This window comes from Trematomus bernacchii, unplaced genomic scaffold (genome assembly GCF_902827165.1).
Source record: "Trematomus bernacchii unplaced genomic scaffold, fTreBer1.1, whole genome shotgun sequence".
Classification (NCBI taxonomy): domain Eukaryota; kingdom Metazoa; phylum Chordata; class Actinopteri; order Perciformes; family Nototheniidae; genus Trematomus; species Trematomus bernacchii.
The window spans coordinates 16,207,065-16,230,818 of record NW_022988043.1 but is presented as its reverse complement, the minus strand read 5'-3'; the positions used below and the strand labels follow the sequence as shown (position 1 = coordinate 16,230,818).

The following is a 23,754-nucleotide window of genomic DNA, read 5'->3' as shown; positions in this document are numbered from 1 at the left end:
ATAAAGCAATAATGGGAATGCTGAATAAAAGAGGGTGCAGCTGCCTTTATTCATAACTGTGCAGCTCTTACACTGCGACTCTGAGGGATCAAGCACAGACACAATAACAATGAAAACTGCTGCATACAGATTATTTTTGTTTTTGCAACCTCGTGTTAAGAATCTTGTTGCAATTGTTTAAAAGTTTGAATGACCGTAATAAACGGACCTTTGAATTATTGAAAAATAACCTTATTGACCTTTAAGATTTGAAATGAAATGCTGTGGTGTCTTGTACTTCAGGGCATTACATTAGAGATGCCAGCATCAGTAAGTTCGATTTTTTAAACCATCCAATTAGTTATCATGATAAACAGCTAAATTATCTTCTAACTTTGATTATAATGCTCTCACAGAGGCTGTTTCGTCTTCCAAACATTCAGATTGAGGGAGAAGAGATACAGGGGCAGAGAGGCAACAGAGATGTGATTGTGTATCCCGCACTGGGCTGCATCTCTGAGCAGTTATGTGGAATCGAGCTGATCATTTCCTCCACTCATGCATGAGAATTGGATGACGCTGTGTCCTGCACCTAGAAAAAGTAGTTTGCCTGAGTGTGCAGCGAGCATTCCTCACACATGGCAACACGGCTAAAAATAGCGCAGAATCTCCCTCATTCACCACAAGAACAATAAAGAACAAGGGGATATTTGCTCGGAAGACGCGGAATCCCCGGCTACTCTGGTCCAGATTGTTCCCTCACACTTTCCTCTCCATCCTCTTCCTCCACCATACCTTCTCCATCAACTCTGTCTTCTTTGTCCTACTTCCATTTCTCTTGACCACACTACCTTTTTCTGCCTCCCTTTTTGGGTTTCTTAAATCCTCTGCTTGTGGATTATTTCAGGCAAAACAGAAAACACATCAGAGAAATGTTTATGCTGCTGTTTGGTTTAAGTGAATATTTGACCCTAACCCTGCTGAGTATTTCCCTTTATTTAGTTGAAACTTTACCCATGCACAACATCAATGGTCTTTTTACTTATGAAAGTCTGATAAATACTATATTATGGTGATCATTCTGTTTTGGTCAAGCATCAGAACACACAGATGACTGACTATGTCTGGTACATCTAACCGAATGTTCCCAGAAGATTCATGCAAAATCAGCATTTGGTGTTTCTTGTAGCTCCCTTGCAGGCCCGGTTCCAGAACAAAATGACTCAACTGAGGGTGCAATGCACCCTTATGCACCCCCGTAGAACCGGGCCTGCTCCCTTGCTGAGTAAGCAGTGAATCATTCGTAGTAAACTTGGTTTCTGTCCTTTGTCTCTCAGCCTCTTTCCCACTTCCTCAAATCAGAACGTTGTCATTTGCTTTTTTTTTCACCACCAGTGTACTAAGATGTCTACTGCTTTGTACAATACTTTCTGATCAATGCAGGTGTACCAATTCTTTCAACTTTTAGGGACTTTAGCATATGAGCAATACTCTTGTAACTTTTCATATCATGATGATGTGATTTACTGTAAATTGCTACAATGAATGTATTCTTGCAGTGGCAAACATAAAGACTGGAGTAGTTGGAACTTGTGTTGGAAAATGGGTTCAAAATGAAGACAATGTGTTTCTTTCTCCATTTACCACACTCGAAAACAACTTTCCATGGTCATGAATTACTGATGGGAAGCATGGATGCATTTAGCTGATTGTGTGTTATTGGGTTTATTTGATACCCCACCACCCATCAAGATCAAATCCTGAGCCTTCATACCTCTAACTCCTCGCCTGCTCAGAATGACGGATGGGCAGCTTAGCGTGGCCATCAGGACACCAGGGCCATGTGAAATAATCCCCTCTTTCACTGGCAACAGGCTCTGCATGGTGATACGTGCCCTTGAGCATGTCCTCTCTACACACTCTTTATCACTCAGCACTCAGAGAGGTCACAGAGGCTGTGTGTAACGCAGAAGGGAGGGGGATTTGCTCATTTATGTGAATGAAAGTGCGTGTGTGTGCATCAAATGAGAAAATAAGTTTGTGAATCACGCAGCAGAGGATATAGTGTCATCAACAGACCTTATAACGCACTGATGTTGTGAAAGTTTTACAACATCAGTGCGTTATGAGGTCTGTTGATGACACTGGGTGTTTCTCAATGTCGAGGAAAGCTGCTCCAGAGCCACTATTTCAAGGATACTACATCCTCGAGTGCTGCCGAAGGACTGTTCCAATGTCCAGGATACTTGGAATTCTACCGAGGCTGGCGTACTTCGTTGCGGGAAATTTCAAGGCTGCACATGTGTAGACTCCGCGGTCTTAAAATCCCCACAATGCTTTGCGCACTGACCAATTTCCCAAAATGTCTTTGGCAGAAAATGTAAGGCGGGGCCTCTCATATGACGCACACCTGCACACTTGCTAGCCTGTTCCATTACATTACATTACCATTTAGCTGACGCTTTTATCCAAAGCAACTTACAATGACCAATTACAGGGACATTCTCCCTGGAGTAACTGAGGGCTAAGTGCCTTACTCAAGGGCACACTAGTGATGGTGTTCGAGGCGGGATTTGAATTCACAACTTCCGATCTTCAGCCCACCTCACTATCCATTAGACCACCACTACCCCTTTCCATTCTTCATTTTCCGAGGCTAGGAGGTATTCTTGCCTTGCTTCTTAAGGAACTCACTCGGAGGTACATGTGCTACCAAGCAAGCCTCCTCAACATTGAGAAACACCCACTATATCTGTGCCAATACTCCTTCATATATCTAGCCTGGAGCTACTGGCTCATAGAGTTATAGAATTGTAGCTTAACTGCAAGATGACGAATGCAGACCATTCCTGAAGTTCATTTATTTATTTTGTGTTTTCTATTGATCGCAAGTCAAAGTTTCTGCAGTTGTGAAATTGTGGAGATTTTATGAGATGGGAACTCACACACAGTCAGCACACATGGTGGATAAGCAACACAGATTTTGAAACTAGTTCCATCGAATTCATCAATAGCTGATGGATTCCGAGATTGTTTTCGTGATAATGCAACATCAGTATTCTCTGAGTGAGCACAACTCCATATTTTTTCCCAGCTCTGCTCCATAAGCATCACCCAGTTGAGGAACTAAGTACCATTACTCAAGTTCTTTACTGAGGAACAACTTTGACTTGTACATATGTAATTCCTTTATCCATCATCCCAATCTGTTCACAATTGGACATAGTTCCAAATCTAAACTAAAAGATAGGATTTATATCCATCGGGTAGCCTGAAGCACGGCTAAAGATTATGCAGATGTGGCCGAAACATTGCTAACACACAGCTATAGCTGAAAAAACATGCTGCTTTGACTTGTTCTCCCCTAATTCCCCAAATAGTTTAAGTTTTGAATTGTTGAAGGGGACAGACTCTCAAAAAGCATCTTCAATTAGATTCACATTACTTTAGTGTTTTTGGAAAGCTCAGTAAGGTTGTGGAGTTGATCCATAGTAGAATGAGATCCGTAAGGGCTCTGCATAACTTTATTTATTTGTTATTCTTAATTTAGAGTCAAATAGTATTGAAGGACAGTTTGAATTCTTTTTTTTTTTTTTAATATAATATAATCTTTATTAATTATTTTGAAGAATGATTTGCCTTTGATAACCTCTTATACATCTTTACTCCACAACAGGAGGTAGAGCAGTCGTCCAGCAGGCGGAAGGTCGTTGGTTTGATCCACAGCCGGGAGTTCTGCAGGGCCCAGGATCCAGAATCCCTGGGCAAGGTTCTGAATCCTAAATCACAGTGTGAGCGTGCGTGTAAATGTTTATCGCTCCAGATGTTGAAACTAGTTCCATCGAATTCCTCGGAGGCCTCAGCTCGCACATAGATCTCATAAAGCTGTATTGTGGAATGTTGTCAAGCTGCACGATGGCATTTATTAGTTTTGCATTGCCAAGGACTTTGTTTAAGCCAATTATATGTTTTTGTTTTTATTTTGAACCCTGGATGGTGTAATGGTGCGACTGGGTATTTAGGTGACCTCACCGGTACAGGTGTGAGTGATTGGGGCTGTGATGAGCAAACTGTTTTTGACCGTGTTGCCCTACACACGCTGGTTGTAAATAAATTATATTTGTAGCAATGACATAGTCGTCATTGGAGAACGCACGCATCCAACTAGAAAATCACAGTTTAGCAATCCCTCTGTGATATTGAGTGGCAATAGTCAGCATAGACTTTTATTCGAGCTACGGTGGAATACAGCAGTCCTTGTGGAGAGCTAAAGCAACAGAGACCATTAACTGACTTGCAATCTTAATTGACTATCGTCTGACAATGACTTAAATTAGCTCATAAACTGTGTCTTTGTGACACAATCCGTTCTTAGATATTGTATCCCAATTACATTGTTTAGTTTTATATTGCTAATTTCAAAATTGAGCGGATCACTTAAGAGGAAGTCATTGCCTGGATATCTGCTGGCTACATTGGAGCCAACAACACTTGTCCTCAGAGGTTAATAGTTATCGACCAATAGCTGATGGATTCCGAGATTGTTTTCGTGATAATGCAACATCAGTATTCTCTGAGTGAGCACAACTCCATATTTTTTCCCAGCTCTGCTCCATAAGCATCACCCAGTTGAGGAACTAAGTACCATTACTCAAGTTCTTTACTGAGGAACAACTTTGACTTGTACATATGTAATTCCTTTATCCATCATCCCAATCTGTTCACAATTGGACATAGTTCCAAATCTAAACTAAAAGATAGGATTTATATCCATCGGGTAGCCTGAAGCACGGCTAAAGATTATGCAGATGTGGCCGAAACATTGCTAACACACAGCTATAGCTGAAAAAACATGCTGCTTTGACTTGTTCTCCCCTAATTCCCCAAATAGTTTAAGTTTTGAATTGTTGAAGGGGACAGACTCTCAAAAAGCATCTTCAATTAGATTCACATTACTTTAGTGTTTTTGGAAAGCTCAGTAAGATTGTGGAGTTGATCCATAGTAGAATGAGATCCGTAAGGGCTCTGCATAACTTTATTTATTTGTTATTCTTAATTTGGAGTCAAATAGTATTGAAGGACAGTTTGACATTTTTTTTTTAATATAATATAATCTTTATTAATTATTTTGAAGAATTATTTGCCTTTGATAACCTCTTATACATCTTTACTCCACAACAGGAGGTAGAGCAGTTGTCCAGCAGGTCGTTGGTCGTTGGTTTGATCCACAGCCGGGATTTCTGCAGGGCCCAGGATCCAGAATCCCTGGGCAAGGTTCTGAATCCTAAATCACAGTGTGAGCGTGCGTGTAAATGTTTATCGCTCCAGATGAGCAATAGCCCCTTGTACGGTAGCCTCTTCCTCTGGTGTCTGAATGTGTATGTGAACGCGTCAATTCTGGCTTGTGTTGAAGCATAAAGCACTTGGTGGTGCTACGACTATAAAGTGCTATATAAATGCAGTCCATGCACCATTTCTGACTTTAAAAAGTAAAATTAGATAAGAATGAACTATATTTTCATTTGACAGAGTACATGAACTGATATGACTAAATGTATCTCAGCTGAATGTCAAAAAACACTTAAATTCAGAGTAATGTTTAGAAGATACAAAATAAATAGAGTGTTTTGAATAACCAGTAAGGTGTACTTACTTATTTACTTGTTTACAGTCTGTACATGTGCAGAAGTAGGCAAAGTATACAATGCATAATAAGCACAAGGAAGGGCAATATTAAGATATTCTTTACTAAATAAAAAGCTAAAAATGATTAATGTGTATACAATAGGTCATTTACACAGAAAAGGTTCAAAGGTTTTGGTATGCGACAGCTAAAATGACTCAGCAAAGTGAAAAATGTTTCACTAGTTTCTTGTGGTATAGGCAAATCCTTACAAAGGTGATGTGTCTATGTTTTTTAACTGAAATCTGTGTGAAACCTTTGCTTTAAGTTGTAGTCAGCTGTTTTTTCTGTGAATCATCCTCCCTCTGTCTGAGGCGATTGACGGACTAGGTTCATTCCAGTTCCTCTAAAATAAAACGGCACACTGACACCTTCCCCACGTTGCCCTGTTGACCAGCACCATGTAGGCCTCTACACAGCAGAGGGTTATATTTAGGTTTCCAACAAACCTCAAAGGATACACTGGCCTCTAGCTGTCCTGCTTCCTGAACCTTCTGTTTAACGGATGCGGCAGGAGTTGTGACACTCAGACTGTATAACATTTTACGTATGTGGTGGTAGAAGTATTGACATCTTTAACTTAAAGGTGGGGTAGGTAATTTTGGAGAAACCAGCTCGAGTGAGCTAGAATTTGAAAACGTATCATTAGCGTGATCATGTAATAAATAATACATTAGTCATGGAGGGGTTTAATGCAGAAAATAATTATAAATGTTGATAGTTTAAGCACATTTAAAAAAAAAATAGATATATTTCCGTGATTTAGATTAAGGTTATTGAATGCTTTTACTTGTTATGGAGTACTTTTACATTTTTGTACTGGTACTTTCACCTCATCCACCAGTTTGTTTCAGGGAATGAAAGCCTGGTGCATTTTACAATTAGTCAGTTGCTTATGAAATCATGTGGAAATAGTAATTATGTTTAAGCAAATGTTTTGATTATCCCGTTAAAGAGGCACTTATATTATACGCAAGCATGGATACGTATTTTTCACCTTTTTATGGACAACATTAATTGCAAAAAAGAAATGCGTGTCAATCACAAACACCCAAACTGTTGCATCACACATTTGTTGCAGAGATCCTGTAAAGAAAGTGACCTCCACCCTGAGGTGGGGAGGAGAAAAACACCACACCTCTCCTGAGCAAAAACCTTTTTTATTTCTCGTTGAAAGGAACTCGGTAGAATATTACAGCAGAACACACATAACTGAAACAGCTGCCATTTCACGTAACACAGTACAGGAAGAAGGATGTAGTTCAATCTCATATGTAACATTATATATAGTATATTTATATCAATAGAAAAGAAGAAAAAAACTATTGCTCCCATGTGTTAACTTTTTTCATATGGCATTTCTCTGCTGTGTTAAAGTGGGTCAAATACAATTCAACGAGAGATTTACACACCAAAGGAAGTGGGACAATGAAAGTAACATTCCCCAAAGCACAGAGACTTTGTGGCTTTTTTTTTTATATCAGGCTGAGAAGTAAACTTAAAATGTTTCCATTGCAAGAAATAAAACTTTAAACGGCTCTCAAAAATGGATAGATACCATCATACAGTAATCAGAATATGCTAAATTAAAGAACACAAGGCAGCTCCGCATAAGAGCATGCATGCAGAAATAATCATATTTTTAAAAAGGAGCACTGAAGACAAATGTCAATGATTGCAAGTTTTTGTTTGCGTCATATGGCAACTGATGGAAAGCCAATTTGTGACAAAACATGGTTAAAACGAGTGGATTGAAACGAGGGGACAACTTGATGCTTTGTAAAGTGAACTGGAGTGCTGAGTGTTTGCTGAGAAACTACTTCAGTGAAGTTGCTTCTAGAAATTGCTATAACATACTTTGTTATCAATTTGTTTGTACTCTTCTTAATTTCCTCTAAGGAATAAAATAAATGTTAGGGAAAAAAGCATGAAATATCACCCTGGACAGTTGCATCCAAGTTTAGTGTTTTAAATAAGCCACTTTAGGCAGCATTATCTAATAAATGTCTCATAATTCCAAGACATCTTTTAATATATCTCTTTTGAAAAATAATTAAATCTATACTTGATCATTAAGTAAGTAAATCTCTTCCAGTATATATTTTTTTAAGGTAACAGCTTTGTTTTCCAAGAGGACCTAATTTTTTTCTTACAATCAATCAGACTGAATATTGCTTCAATAATGGTCTGAGTTCAAGAATAAAGGATCCAAATGGCGCATCTTAAATAATAGCTCAAGCCCGGCATATTAAGATTTAACTGGAAAAATTGCGACGGGTGCTAAAGGCCCGAGCTCACCGTGCCCCCTATGATGAAAAGGTCACAGGGGTGAAACGTGGGCCTGCATCATATGAAACATCATCAGTTGCCACAGACGTCTCGACTGCAGCACCTTGCTGACCAGATCTGCAGCCAGAACCTCTTAAGGATGATGCACAGGCACAGGAAATGCTAATATACTCAGGAATACAGATTGGACTAGCCAGCCCTGACAAAACGAGCCACGCGTAAGGAGGCCCACGTATCAGCTATCAGAGCAGGAGGTTAGCACCGGAGGGATGCCCAGGAGGGAGAGGGGGGGCAGGAGGTCGTTTGGAGTCAAATGGACTGTCCAGAGAATCCAAATGATAAATGTGCTTGTAACAGATCACCTCGCTGGGCTTAGTGGATGTCCTGAGATGCCAAGGATTCCCTCTATAGCTGAGACGGTGGCTCTGGGTGTTGTGGGTCTGTCTGGGCAAGCCATTTGTTACAGGTCACTTTAGACGAAAAAACGCACACACAACCATGGTGAGTGATGCAGGCGCTCTGTCTCATTCCCACTCTGCTCCTGCTGGTATGAGTATGTCACACTTCCTTATTATCATAACACAGACTACAGGTCAGCCCCAGGTGAGCTCTCACCATTGGAGGTGGGTCTGGTAACCTATAGGTGTATCTCTTGAGTACTGTCAAACTTAATTTGCTGGGCTACATGTGAGGTTATCAAATACAAAGTTAATATATATTTATATATATATATCTAAAAATGTTATATCAATGGGGGATCTCATACAGGAGCTGACTACTGCAGTCCCCACTCATTTAGCTATAACATCCATCTAAACTTTAGGACATGATTCTCTGATATAGACAGTAATTTCTCAGTCAAATATATATATATATATATATATATATATATATATGTTTTTGTTTTACTCCGTTGTTGTAGCATTTTTCGATTCGTCATGCACAGAATAGTCGTTGCTCTCTCTTGTTTATCGCCAGGCTTTGCATTATGTTGTCAGCTTCATCACAATATAGCCACCTCTCCATCAATCGTCTTCCACGTCGTCGCCCTCCGATTCCTCTCCAGGTGTCCTCTCGTACATCTTATCCCGGTGCCGCTCCTGGATCTCTTTCATTTCCTCGGCGTAGCGGCTGAATGCTCCCCCGAACTTGCTCCACGCCTTGAAGGGGATGGTTATAGAGTTTCTGTAACTGGGCTTCACTTCGCTCACCCGCAAGAAAACTCCGTACTTGTTGGACCCCACGTCAAAGAAGAAGCGCTTGGAGTCCACCATGATCGAGGTGCCCTCTGGAAGCTCGCTGTAGCCCCCGGCCCCTCCGCCGCCGGACAGCTCCTCCTCATCTCCCCCGTAGTCGTCAATCAACTTAGCCAAGGCGTCGCGGAACTCTATTAAGCCTTGGGCCGGGAGTGCGATGGTTTGTCCGGACTGGAGGCCAGCACCGGGGATGCCACCCGCTCCAACTCCAAAACCGGGGCCTCGGTTGACGGTCTGTCGGATCCGGAGAAACCGACCCCGCTGGTTCTCCTTGAGGTCGAGGTAGTATTTACGGTTCTCACGCACCAGGAACTCGCTTTTCAAGGCCCGTCTAGGCCCGGTGTCATCCCCGCCGGATGATTGAGCGATCTGCTCCGGTGTGCTAGGCCCAAGCTGGGCGTAGTGCTCTATGAAATCCCCCAGGTAGTCGCGGAACTCTGCCGCAACTGACATAGAGAGGGTCAGCCGACTTTTAGAGCCCCCTGCGCCGACCTCGGCGATTTTGATGAACCGGCCTTTGGCGTTTTGCTTTACATCCAGGTAGAAGCGTTTGTTCTGAATGTCCAGCCGCTTCGAGGCCAGCTCCTGGGTCTCCGTTTCCCGCTGGTAATGCTGAAATCCTCCACCTCCTGCACCTCCTGCACCTCCTCCACCTCCTCCTCCTCCACCTCCGCCGCCGCCGCTGCTGCTGCCACCACCACCGCGCTCACTGCCACTGTCCCCATCCGCCATCTTCGCCACCAGCAGCCCGTTTCTCTGCGTATCTTTGACCCCCACCCCCTCGCTTGCAGAGCACACTGAGGAAACCGGACAGATGGTTTTGTTGGCCTCTGATTGGCCGCTGCTGCTGTCAAACACACCATTAGACACAGGGGCTGTGTTTCATTCGCCAGTTTTCCTGTCTGTCATTATAACGTAACCGCCTTCTGGGTGACATTCAACTACATGTTGCATTTACAGTACATACTAGCAGGCCCTCACGTCAGTATTGCATTCATGACTAACGAACATTTTTGATGGAGAATTAATCCTTTAGTGAATTTACTGTTGGCACAACCCGTTTTTCAACACAGTCAGCACACAACTATGTATTTTGAATAAGTTGTCGTTGTCTTTGTATTTCAGTTCAATAATGAATTCCATATACACAGTCCTAGTTATGTATTTTGTTCATTTTGGGATGGATGGCCCTGGTAGGACACTACACACACTGTCCCGCCTACTTGTTGGTTCCGTGTGCAAAGGCAGGCACGATGATCTTAGGGTGGGGGATGGGTAAAGGTTCTACAAGCGCTTCTGCAATTGGTCGGGGAAGAGATTCGAAGTAACAAAACACATTATCATTGGCTGTCTAAACTCCCACGAGGGGTCGCATGCAAAAGATTTGCGAAAGGGTTTATTGTTTCTTTGCTTTCGGGAGCCGAAATTGTTTGCTATCTTCTCAGTTCTGCAATCAAATAACGACACGGAAAAATGGTATGTGCGCTTCGGTTACTGATAAATGCTTTACACAGGACGTCGTTAAAGTTGTACTGTAATTAATGTGCCACAGTATAAAGTGCTGCTTTGTATTTGAACTGAGACAATTTGGCCAGAAGATGTGTGGTTAAAAAAGCTTCATAAAGAGCTAACTGTCAGCTAACATGTTAGCATTTACGGCAGCTCGAGAAGTCCGAGTTTTGTTGTTTTCCCCCCCTAAAATGTAATACTATATTTTCTGATAATCGGATAGTTGCTGTTTCGCAAAAGCGGGGGTAATTAGAAGTGTAACAGTTAAACTTGTATTCGTAGGAGTGTTTTCACCCTGTTTATCCTCTGAACGGTGGATTAGCACCATTAGCAAGCTAAGTTAGGCTATTTCATTAGCTTAACGGTTGGTTAGCCATCAGCAGTTGACCACAAGCCTTTATAAATAAGCCTGTTAACTATTAGGAAGGCGTAACATCGTCATTGTGTTTTTTTTATCTGACGGTCGGACTTAAGGAGGCAAATGTACTAACTGATGGACATTCTGAATGAAAACTAATATCGCTGACCGACCTAAAGCGGCGCGTTTGTTTTGTGTTTGTCGCGGGATCACGGGCAGCCTCTGTGTCTAACTGTCTTTTTAAATCAAATTTCCCACCTTTTTTCGGGTTATTTCATGCTTTCATGCATGTTGTTATTTCCGGTGAGCCGTTACCGCGTTTGTTGTGTTTTTGTGTGATTGGCGGGAAAGCAATAACAGTTTCACCGGCCATCTGTAACGTTACCTGTTGAAGCGCTTTTGTAATTGAAACACTTCATGGGCGAATGTTTTGTTTTGCACATTCCTCTGCCTACTAACTTGAAAACAGGGCTGTACTTTATTTTTAATGCAGAACCCATTTTTAAGAAATCTAAACATCACATCCCGACACAGCTGTGTCTTCTTTAGCTTGTCTTGTTTGATTTCTTGTAACATGTTTTATTCATTAAATCCTGAAATGACCCATACAGGCTGGTGGCAAGGCAGGAAAGGACAGTGGCAAAGCCAAGGCTAAGGCAGTGTCTCGATCCCAGAGGGCTGGACTACAGGTAATTTTCAATCTTTATATGTTGGTCTTTGGCACATTATTTCTTCTCTTTGTTCATCTCGATTCATTGCTTCATGTTTATTTCCTGCCAGTTCCCAGTGGGTCGTATCCACAGGCACTTAAAGACTCGCACTACCAGCCACGGTCGTGTAGGAGCCACAGCAGCTGTGTACAGTGCAGCTATCCTTGAGTACCTCACCGCTGAAGTAAGCTTTCCCCATTGTTTTGCATGTTAGTGGTTAACCATCACACAGTGTTTCTGTGTGTGAGGGTGATGTTTGTATTAATATCTGTACTTTTTGTTCTTAGGTACTAGAGTTGGCAGGCAATGCCTCCAAGGACTTGAAGGTGAAGCGTATCACACCCCGTCACTTGCAGTTGGCCATCCGTGGTGATGAGGAGTTGGACTCTCTCATCAAGGCAACAATTGCTGGAGGAGGTGAGATTACAAAGACATTATTTCAGATTATTTTTTTCCTTGTTCTTTCAAGTTTTTATTCATATTGTTTGTTTCTTGATGTCCGTACGCTCTGCTAAATCTGTTCTACTGCAGTTGACATTTTTCTGGATGACATTTTTAATGAATCATTTATCTAACCAATGTTTTCTGGTTTTGTTTTCAGGTGTCATTCCCCACATCCACAAATCCCTCATTGGGAAGAAGGGCCAGCAGAAGACGGCATAAATGCCATGTTGACCAGAAAATTCGGGGCTCGGGCTTTGATGGGACCAGGAGTTCACATTTTTTCTTTTTTGTTATTAATATTTTAGCCAACAAAGAGTGATTGTTAGGATTTGTGTTGTAATATTTCCCCATAACTAGATAAAAAAAATACAGAAAACCCCTTAATGGCAAAAACCCCTTTGTATGTTATTGTAGAACGTTTGACTGGGGAGTTCATTGTTATTTCAAATGTTGACCGTGAATTTGTTTGATTGGCCTGGAACTCTGTAATGTTTTATACTGAAAAAAGAAATTGTTAAAAACGTTTTTTATATAAGAATCTTGTTTTGTGGTTATTTTATTTGGAAGTTACAACATTTAATGTTTTCCGAGGGCATGTTGGATTAAAGCTCAATTTGAGATGGTGCTTTTTCCACTTTGGAATTACTTATTTTTTTTTTTGTACGGATAGTGATGCATTACGTTTTTTTTTGTACGTACCATTATATTTGGAGAACATAGATTGTATAGTGATTCTCTGAATCGGGTGCCCTTTGTGTCCCCCAAGCTTACTTCAAAGATTTTAAATGAAAGGAAACTATAAAATGTATTTTAAAGCACTGAATTAAAGGAACAAGGTGTTTTGCATTACAATGTAAAACTAAATATATATATTTTTGATTTTGTTTTGTAATAATTAGTTGTCTTTGTAGTAGACATTTTTGCATGTCCTCACATATTCATTGAATATTAAACAAATAACAATTGCCAATTATACCAACATTTTGATGCTAATATAATCATGTGTACTTTAACTGAGAAAAAAAATACATGAATTATCTATGAAATTGCACTATTGACACGCGTCCCCCAGTTTGTTTCAACCCTGTCACGCCATACATTTTACCCCCCTATTAAAATAATGGATCAGTCCATGTGACATCTGCATTGAGGGAGTGACATCACAGAAGTCTATTGAGGAAAAGGCGGCAAAGAAAGGCAAGTGTCAGTATCTTTTCGTACCCATATTTCATTTTTTTATTGTCAAGCTCAACATTTCAACTCTGTTGTATGAATTACTTATAGTAAACAATTCTTTAGGAATAATTAAACAATAGTTTTGCAAAATATTACAATTTTATGATGTCCTTTAATTCCATGTGGGGCTATGTCTTAGCTAAACAAGGTCGTATGGCTACTTCAACCCTGTCACATTTCTTATAACAGGGTTGAACTGTTGTGATAGGGTTGAATGTTTGACATTTCTTAGATGACTAAATGGTAATGTCTGTATCATTCTTAATGTTTTTTTAATGTTTAATAATTTCAGACATCACAATGGGAAAAACAGCAGCAAAGAGTACAGGGCAAGAAGGAATGCAGACCCAGATAGGAGGGAAAATTATCTCGGGAGTGAGCGCAAGAGGTGGAAAATGAATACTGAGGAGGGGAAAAAGAAAACTCAGTGATCTGAGTGACAGAGCTAAACGACAGAAGCGTAAGATGTGGAGGAAAGCTAAAATAAGACGGAAAGAAAGGGAAGCTTTCAGCAATATCAACACTCCTCCACAAAGTCCAAATGGAGAACAATGTAAAGACCTTCTTGACAAGAGATGATGTCAGCAGGATAACTACAGGAAGAAAACAAACCATTACAAGAAACAAGGTAAAGATGCAAAAAAGGTTCCTTGTAGACACAAGAAGAAGAAACCTCCACATAAAATGTCTAGCCGAGAACAAAGGTGAGGATCTCATACCCTGCATTTTGCCGCCAACGTCCCTTTTGGGTTGTGCACCTGTCCCTGTCTGACCGTGACACGTGCATGTGCAAACTGCATGAGAATCTTAGCTTTCTGGCAGAAAAGCTTAGTCAGTTGAAGTTGATTGAGACCTCAAATCTTGAGGCGATCACTAAAATTGTGTGCTGTGATACTGCTAGAAAGGATTGTATGTATGGGGAGTGTGAACACTGCAGAGACAAAACAGTTCCACTCAAGTACATATGACAGTGCAGAAAGGGTGTCCTATACTCAGTGGGGGACAGAAGATAAGACAACAATGAATGACCATGGGGCCAACAGTGAAGATAACTGTTAAACAGATTGTTGAGGGCACCCAGGAGCAACTTGCTGAGCAGTTCCAAACACTCCTGAGCAAGTTCAAGAAGCATTCTTTTAATATTAGGCAGCAGTATGCCTACTACCGTGAGCTAAGGAAGAGCATGGCCACTGATGAATGCCTAATTGACGTAGATTTTTCTGAGAACTGTACCTGCAAGTACAGTTCGGAAATCCAAGCAGTGCACTTCGGATCATCCCACCAGCAGGCAACACTGCATACAGGGGTTGTTTATGTAGGTGGCATCCAAGAACCAACCTGTTTCACCAAAATATCCCCATCAAAACACAAAAGCCCAGCAGCTATATGGGAGCATCTAAACCCTGTTCTGGATCATGTGCAGGCAACATACCCAGATGTTTCTGTGGTACACTTTTTTAGTGATGGTCCTTGTACCCAGTACAAGCAGAAGGGCACTTTTTTTCTTTTTAGCACTGAGCTGAGGAAAAGAGGCCTTACTGCAGGGACTTGGAATTTCTTTGAGGCCAGCCATGGTAAGGGAGCACCAGATGGTGTTGGTGCAGCCTTGAAGAGGACTGCTGACATGCTAATAAGCCATGGTCAGGACATCAAAGATGCACGTGAGCTCTTCAATGCCCTTTTGGAGACCAATACATCGATTAAGTTGTTCTTTGTCAACAGTGAAACAGTTGAGCAGGCACTTGAGAGGATGCCATCAAACCTAACAGCAGTCCCAGGAACCATGCGAATCCATCAGCTGGTAACTCTCGCTCCAGGAGAGATAGTATCTCGTGATGTCAGCTGTATGTGCTCTAACCAAAAGCAGTTACACTGTGAATGTTGGAATACACAGCATTTCAGCTTTCTCAAGAAGGTGGCAGTGGCTGTGTCACAGAGGCCAACGCAAATCCAATGGGAAGACACAGAGGTGCTGGGGCAATGGTGTGTGCTGACCATATGGACTGATTCATTCCATTCATGTTTTTGATGAATTTGTGCTTGATGTTTTTTAAATGTAATTTTAAATACTTGATGTTGTATCAAATGTTTTGATAGTTCAGCTGTAATTCAATTGAATTTCCATTTAATTGAATGCATTATCATTAATTACTCAGCTAAATAAATCCATACCATATTGAAAAATGTGTTGTCCTTTCAACCCTGTTATCATATTCAACCCTGTCATGCTGAGTTCAACCCTGTTATTTAATAGGTTTGTATTAATATTTTAGTGATATGAACTTTGAAGTGTTGTATTATGTGTACAATGTACAAGATAATCAGACAAAATATGAAACCTAAACAAAATTCTAAGTTTAATGCATATTTTTGATAACATTTGAAGGCCGACGTCGGATAAAGTTCTAATGATCTCCTTTTGCAGTCAAATGGTGAGTATTTTAAAATAAAAAATCTACTTAACATAGGTGATTCTAAACAAGGGACTTCTGATGATTAAGGTTCAACAAGAATGAACTTGAATATCTTTTTGAATCATATTCACACAGACTCCAAGTTGTCTGTGACGGGGTTGAACTCCAAATAACTTTTTGTAAGAAGGAAACTCAGTAATGATTGGGATTGTATACCATTTTTCAAAGGTTTAAGTAGTCCTCTACCAGATGTTATGATAAAAAATGCAATAGTTTAAGGTATTTCTTTCAAAGATGCGAAGACCCAAAAGGCACCCGATTCAGAGAATCACCCGCCTATAAACTACATTACATTTTCAAGTAGAGGTCATAGTTTTTATGATTGTTTTCAGGGAAATTACGCAATTTATCTTTGATTAAATACTCATTGCATGTTGTCTGGCTTAGAAACAACAAATTGAAATTATCTTTTGCCGTTTTTAGTAAGAAAAGTCCATACAAGGTGCTCCTACTGTCCAGTCATACATAACAAAACTGCAATATCTTTGTAACATAACACTTTAGAAAATGATCCATCAAGAAAAACCTCAAATGATTAAGAAGCAATTTCGTGCTTTTGACAAGTCAATTCATGGACATTAAGATTTCTTTGGTGCAGTTTGGCAGCAAATCCAAACATCTGGAACCTCAGAATTTGTACTGCAGGATTACATCCGGCCACCAGGGGGAGCCCCTGACATTCACAATATTATAATTACACCCTTTTGTCTCGTGCTGCTGCAACCATATATATGGTTGCCAATTTTTGGGAACATTTTTCTAAAATATTTAAAAACAACATTTCAAAGGGTAGTTTTTGGGTTTTATTTAATCTTTTTTTTTTAACACATGTTTACATTACTCCACTCAAAAGGCCAAATAAAAAGAAAAAAAAGATATTGTGCTGTTAATGCTTTCAGCTGTTTGTGGAGACACTGAGATCAACCCTAAACGACTTCACTTTGTCATCACAGCTCAATAACAACATTTACATTACAGTCACTATTTGTCTAGCAAACAGTCATGGAAGATTCATTCAAATCTATACTTAGAAACCACATCTGGATTAAACAATGTCACTTTCTCCAGACATGCCATGTTAAAATAATATAATATATTCAAGTATCAACAGTAGAAGCAGTGATAGTATTGAAACTTGTGAGAAAATACCTTAAATGTACTCTTAATGAGAAAACCTGGGGCTATTTTCCTCATAAAACACTGCTTATAGATATTATACACAAATGTTTTTAACAGAATCAAATGTTTTGCTGTTAGATGACACATATACCAATTTGGTCTCTGTTTAGCTTAGCTCAGCTTAGCATAGACTGGAAAGAGTGGTAAACAGCCTGGCTCTGCCCGAACTTAGCAAAATCTGCCTACCAGCATTTCTGAAGCTGACAGAGACAGAAACTTAAAAAAGTCTAAATGGGATTTTGCTCCTTTGTATCCCAGCAACACCCCAACAGTGCAATGCTCATCTCATTATGTTCCTTGCAGTTGTCATTGTGCCTCTTTAAGCTGCAAATGATGTGGAAGAGATGAGTAATGAGGCAGCAATAGAACAAGCAGGAACAAAAAATTGTTTATTTTAAAGTGGACCTATCATGCTATATTTGAATAATATAGTGTAGGACCATACCTATATAAGGCATATTTATACAAAAATACCAAACAGATCATGCATTTTAGCCATGCCTCATTTTGCTCAATTTGACAATTTATAGCTCTGTTTGTGCAGGGGCAGATTCAGTGAGAACAGCACCATCTACTGGCCTGGCATATGTACTACAGCGTCTCCAGCGCTTTCGAACGGCAATGGCCGTGGCGGTCTCCTCCTGATTGGTGGAGTTGGCCCAATAGCCGTAGCGCCATCGTCCTGACGTCAGGACAGTGTTCAAATCTGGATCAGTTTTTATCAGATCCGTTGCAGCCCCTTTTTTAGAGATTTGGGTATGGATGAAAATAGAGAGGTTTGTGTTTTCTGACACTTGGTGAGTTCCCTGGAACACCGGGGACACATATTCATGTATAAAAGACGTACAAAAGTGCATTTTGCATGATAGGTCCCCTTTAAATGAAGTTTTGTTTACCCATGTCTGACTCAGAGGTGTTATGATTTTGAATTGATGTTCTTTCAGCTGTAATGTTGCTCACAGCCCAACACATACAGCGATAATCTTATCACACTAACAAGACTGACCTTTGAAAGAGCAGCAATAACTCCATTATCGCCTGAGATCCCACGGTCTGACTTTTCTTTATATGAGAAAACCTCAAATCTGAGTCACTGTTTTAAAAATATTTTGTCCATCTATCTACCACAAATTGACATATTTTTAAAGACTTAATTGGAGGAACATAACGTCTTCTAGATGTCCGGTTATAAGATGTGTGTGGTCTGAGCAATGGACAAAAAATGTAGTTTTCTTGAAGCCACCTACATGGCCTGATTTGGCATTGTGTCAGGTGTGATCCCAATGCAAATGGTCTCTGTTTGCATGTTTGAATTTGCTGTAAAGTTTCGAAAAATATATGGGTTTGAAGATTTAGTCTTGCTTATTGGAGTGTTGTTTTAAGCTTATTGCTAACACAGACAATGCTAACATGCTGATGTTAAGCCACATGCTTACTCTTTCAGTAAAGTGTGTTATGCTGGATTACATTTTTCATTAAGCACTAAACACAAAGTGCAGCTGAGACTATTGGTAGGGACTTTTGTTTTGCAGGTATTTCTTTTGCCAGAGAGCTTATTTTCCGCAATAATCCAATCGAAAATTCCCATTGGATTTGTTGAGGGAAAAAGTGTAATGCCTACTTCCTGGATAGCTTACACATACAGTATACATAATCGCTGCATCACTTTTTTTACGCTCACAGCATCAGCAGTGATCGCCATCTTGGCAGATCAGAAGTTAAAACAGGTGATCTTTGTGAAATGCAGCAACAACACCAGGATGTATAAAACAACACATCAAAATAGAATATCTAAGATGAAGTTGGTTATGAAATTGTTGCAAACTCAGGAACCCCAGCACACAAAGTGAAGATTCCTCTGATCAAACATGACATGAGATGTATTGTCCACATGAGTGCGAACCTCAGCAGGGAACACATGAAAGACGCAGCCGCCTCACATCTTCAAAGAGCGGGAATCATTTGTTTATTCTAACATCTCTCTCTCTGCCTGTGTCTTTACAGTTTTCTCTGGAGGGCGGAGGGAGGGTGACAGCCAGAGGTCATCCTTCAGCTCACATTCTCTTGTGCGGCAAACAGTAGACGCCTCGAAATGCAACGCACAAAAGAGTGACAATGTTTGAGGTAATTATCCAGAAATGTTAGTCCAACTAGTTTCTTTTGCTGGCTTTTTTTTTTTAACAGATTGCCATTCAAACTGTTATCAACTCCCTTATGAAGATCATTTTCTGTGGAAAGAAACTGATGAAGAATGGTGCGTTCTACAACAGTGATTTTCTTGGAGAAAAAAAATCATATCATCATAAGGCATGTTCAATCTTGTTTTTGAAAACATGTGATTTAGTCTTGAAGTTTGAATGAAGAAAATATATGTTTTTTTGCAACATCATCTGTAATATCTTGAAGAAATCATTATTTTGTTTGCTTGTTTAAGGATTTCAGTTAAAAGGTTTATCCTTGCAGTTAAAATGAGAGTCAAAAGTCCCCTGATGTTTTATTACTGTGATTTGCTTGGGGCCAACACATGCATCATCAAGTAAAGAAAAAAGTAAAAACAACACCTCAGGGTTTTTTGAGTGTGTGGCAAGACCCTGCTGCATGTTGGGTTAAGAGCTGATCTCAAGTATTAAGGTGATTCATAAATTGTTTAATTGAAAAGTCCTCTATGCCAAAGAATGTGTGGGGATTGGCCTTCATGTCCAATGATGATTTTATATTAAAAAACATTTGGACCGTAATCATTTGAAAACATCTCTTTCAGCTCTCGGGATGCGATTCACACATTCTAATTTCTCACTATTTTCCAACATTTTATCAACAAAACAATCCATCAATTGAGAAAATAAGTCGCTGCTTTGTCAGTAATGGAAATAATCATAAATTGCAGCCCTGGTTTGATTTATACCTGAAGGCTTAAAGTAGTGCCCCATTCAACTTAAGTTAACCTCACACCCTGTCTGGTGTAATGTGGGACACTGAGTCTCACATAAAAGTAAGTAAAATATCTTAAAACAACCCTCCTGTCCTTCAATCCTTTAACTTAAACCTTGATGTCATGACATGTCGGTTTGATCTAGTCCTTCCAGATGAACTGAATTATCTAAAGGCATCCATTCTGGCTTTGAATTACCACACATAGACACCCAGGTGACCTACAGGTGTGATTTGTTACAGTGTGGTGGTGAAACCTGACGTAATTCTTTAGGAATAACTTCACGATGAAAAGGGAACGGAGGCGTCCTTTGATCCTCAATGAGAGGAGTCTGTCAGATAGACCCTGACAGAGAACATCTTCATGCACTTTGAAAGAGAGGAGCTTTCAGAGAGACCTGCCAGTGACTCTGTGTCTTTATGTTTGATGTTTTTAAACCAATAAACCCTCATGGAGACTGTTAAAAGGCAGGAGACTGTACTGAACACGTTTATTAGAAGGACATTAAAAAACACAAACAGAAAAATGGTACTACATTGGCCTTGAATGTAAGATAAGAAGCAAAAAGCAAGTTTTCAAGGGGACGTTCAAAAGAGCTATAGCTAAATAAAGGTGTTTTCACTAAAAGTTTCTCTAAAAGTCAGTCTTGTAAAAAAGCAAATGAATCAACTAAGCATTTATACTTACACACAACAAGTAACAACTGTTAGAAAAATCTGATTTAAAAGTTATTTGTTTGAAGTTGAACCTTGATTGACTTCTTTTTATTATGCAATAGTTCATAGTGCAACAAATTCATCCATCTTTTCACCACTTGTGTCACCTCAAAGTCTGCACACCCAACAAATGATCACTCAAAAGGAGTTAGTCGTATATAGTTTCAAACTTGCGTATGGCACAGTTGTCGTAGCTTCGTCAAGTGAGTTTATCCAAAGAGGCACCAGCTTGGTCGTCGTAAAGGTTTGTGTTGGCCACACGAGCAGTTGGACTTCTCTACGTTTTTCATCTGCTCTCGTTGGCCACATTTACACCTGAGTAGGTATCAACAACAAGAAATGTTTGTGAAATAAATTGAAATAAGACTCTTTCCACTCATCTACCTACAAAAACACAAACCACAGTTCTTTCTCCCCTTCTGTCCCTGAATGTGTCGGCATTGTACAGGAGCTGTTTCATCTCCACAGTGGCTTTTCCCCACTGGTTCAGCACCAGGAGAACGACCTTCCTATCATTTCGAAGAACATCTTGTTGGGCTTCCTGAAGTAGCGACAAAGCTTCTGAAAGGCCTGGGTGCTCAGCGGCGCATGTGGCCTGCCTTTGGACTCGTCCAGGCACTTGTCGTGTCCCGCAGACAGGAGGCAGTAGAAGCCCTTGGTGGTGTTGTAGTAGAAGTTGTCGGGGCTTATCCTGGGCGGCAGGTCCAGAAACCTCTCTGCCTTTCTCAGCTCGGGGAAGGGATCCTGAATGAGTGCGTCGCCGTCCACCACGTGGATCTGCTCCCTGGGGAAGACCTCCAGCCAGCGGGCCAGATGCTGGTGGTACAGGCTCCTCTGCAGCGCCTTGTAGGCAGGGTCGATGTGCCCCTTGTTGATCAGGAGCTCCTCCAGAGGCTGGTAGGGCTTGTGGCGGGTCAGGCGGTTGTGCAGGACCTGGGTGTAGTCGGAGATCAGCCTCTCAGCCGGGTCCCGGACGATGAGCAACAAGCGCACGGCGGGGTTCAAGGCCCAGACTCGTGCAGGAGCCTGAGGGGACGCAAAGTAGCCGGGGGTCTTCTCCACCGTCAGCTGACCAGAAAGAGTGAAGGGCATCTGGGCTTTGTACCATGCCAGGCCTCGGCGAAAGTGCTCCTCGATGTTGAAGTAGTGCACCTAACAGAGGGAAACAAGATGTGGTGTTGATAAAGAAAATTAAAATAAGCTACATGCATGACAACAAAGCATGACCATAAAATGCACCTGCAGTAGGGTTGCAAACTTCTCTTCTCAGAGTGTGTAGGGATGATACATCTCCAAGACACTGAGCTCTTTTATTTCTTCCCCATCTTGTCAAGAGCAATCTATTACTTTGAGCTAACTTTCCAACTTTGCAGTCTTCACCTCGAACTACCCTGATTAGGATTTCTCTGTGTGCAGCCTCTTCGGGACAGGCCGTCATCATTCATAACCATGTAAGTACACTGCGAGACATATCATTTCTTTGTTCTCATTTAATGTATGCCTCTAATTATAATAGGGGAAAAGTTCACCTGGAGTGGGAAATTCACCTAAACATTTTTACAGCTTAAACTTGATGAATTAATTGTAACAAATGTAATGTATATGATCATGAGCAAACGGTTATTTGTACCAGGTATGAAACCGTGAAGTTTATTGGGGATAGGAGGATAAGAACAGTACTTATGTTCATTTGTGTTTGCAGCAGTCTTTGATTTCTTTATACGTGTTTACTTGTTAGATACTTTCAGCCAAATCAGTCAGTCAGTTGTTACCCTTCATCGATCCCTAAAGTAGTATTTAGGAAAGTGTGACAATGTCAGGAGGAGTAGGGTCATGTTTAGCGTAAGTATTTGTTGCTCTACCGTCATAGAAGTATTGTCAAATTACTGAAAGCCCTACATTAATACAAATACAGAAAGTATTATTGGACAAGTATATCAGTGTATAACAACTAAGCACTTTTTTTGAAAAACACACCACACAGTAAATTCTAAATGTGGTGACCTTTAAACAGCATTGAAATGTTGTAGATAATCCAGGTGGTACTGATTGGTATTTTATAGTCACAAGGTGAATGTAAAGTAACATATAACTACAGCTAATGGATTGAAAAGTACAATATTTTACTGAGAGACTAACTAAAGTAACACAAGATTGAACAAAATTGCACTGTACTGGAGTAAATGTACTCAGTTACTTCCCACCACTGTTGTTAGTATAATTATGAGGTGAAAGTTATGGTCCGCTACCTCGGCCTTTGCCACCTCCACATCCTGGTGCAGGTTGAGCATCTCCAGCAGGGCTCTGGTGCCGCCTTTCCGCACCCCTATAATAATCGCTCCGGGCAACCGCTGCTGGGTGGCATTGTGGGAGGAGGAGGAGGAGGAGGAGGAGGAGGAGGAGGAAGAGGAAGAGGAAGAGGAGGAGCTGAAAACCCCGCTGCGTAATTCCCTTAAGCACACAGAGAGCTGAGTCTGCAGCAGGAGAAGCACCAGCAGCGCTAGGATCACTGTCCACAGCATGGTGCCACACACACACACACACACACACACACACACACACACACACACACACACACACACACACACACACACACACACACACACACACACACACACACACACACACACAGGGGGTTAAGTGCACACACTCATGAAGCTCCCGCACTTGTAGGGTCCGTCAGCAGGGGGCCCCAGGAGGAAGCTGTTCAATTGGACAACCTATGAGACAAGAAAATAAAAAAGGTTAAATGCAGCACTTTTCATTATTTTCTTCTTCTATCTTAAAACAAGGAAATTGAACCGTAAAATCACAAATATTTTTTTTTTACATTTTGGACATTTATATTATCTTAAGCTTTGAACCACGTCACTTATTTTTGATTTCATTGGATCCTCGTTAGCTCTTGTCATTAGCAATGTTCGAAAGAAGAAAATCAGAGTTGGAATAAACTCACAAATCAATAAGCCACAATTGTCCAAATTACCAC

General features: G+C 40.7%; 3 protein-coding genes across 3 annotated transcripts; 1 reads left to right on the top strand and 2 right to left on the bottom strand.

Moving 5' to 3' along the window:
- Positions 1-6,803: 6,803 nt before the first annotated feature.
- LOC117472521 (transcriptional activator protein Pur-beta) lies at positions 6,804-10,019 on the bottom strand. The gene has a single exon (XM_034117767.1). It carries the CDS (start codon positions 9,937-9,939, stop codon positions 8,977-8,979), a length of 963 nt encoding a protein of 320 aa, XP_033973658.1. The 5' UTR covers positions 9,940-10,019; the 3' UTR covers positions 6,804-8,976.
- A 461-nt stretch (positions 10,020-10,480) lies between these two features.
- LOC117472522 (histone H2A.V) lies at positions 10,481-12,851 on the top strand. Its single transcript, XM_034117768.1, has 5 exons — positions 10,481-10,683; positions 11,686-11,763; positions 11,855-11,968; positions 12,072-12,201; positions 12,386-12,851. Exons 1-5 carry the CDS (start codon positions 10,681-10,683, stop codon positions 12,445-12,447), a joined length of 387 nt encoding a protein of 128 aa, XP_033973659.1. The 5' UTR covers positions 10,481-10,680; the 3' UTR covers positions 12,448-12,851.
- A 7,679-nt stretch (positions 12,852-20,530) lies between these two features.
- On the bottom strand, positions 20,531-23,308 carry hs3st1l2 (heparan sulfate (glucosamine) 3-O-sulfotransferase 1-like 2). Its single transcript, XM_034118404.1, has 2 exons — positions 23,015-23,308; positions 20,531-21,917 (listed from the first exon to the last, which is right to left on the bottom strand). Exons 1-2 carry the CDS (start codon positions 23,285-23,287, stop codon positions 21,252-21,254), a joined length of 939 nt encoding a protein of 312 aa, XP_033974295.1. The 5' UTR covers positions 23,288-23,308; the 3' UTR covers positions 20,531-21,251.
- Positions 23,309-23,754: the final 446 nt, after the last annotated feature.

Coding starts and splice junctions, on each gene's coding strand:
- LOC117472521 (XM_034117767.1), bottom strand. CDS start 9,939: ATGGCGGATGGGGACAGTGGCAGTGAGCGCGGTGGTGGTGGCAGCAGC.
- LOC117472522 (XM_034117768.1), top strand. Junction 11,764..11,854: donor CCCAGAGGGCTGGACTACAG/GTAATTTTCAAT, acceptor ATTTCCTGCCAG/TTCCCAGTGGGTCGTATCCA. Junction 12,202..12,385: donor GGCAACAATTGCTGGAGGAG/GTGAGATTACAA, acceptor TTTTGTTTTCAG/GTGTCATTCCCCACATCCAC.
- hs3st1l2 (XM_034118404.1), bottom strand. CDS start 23,287: ATGCTGTGGACAGTGATCCTAGCGCTGCTGGTGCTTCTCCTGCTGCAG. Junction 21,918..23,014: donor TGGAGGTGGCAAAGGCCGAG/GTAGCGGACCAT, acceptor TCCCTCTGTTAG/GTGCACTACTTCAACATCGA.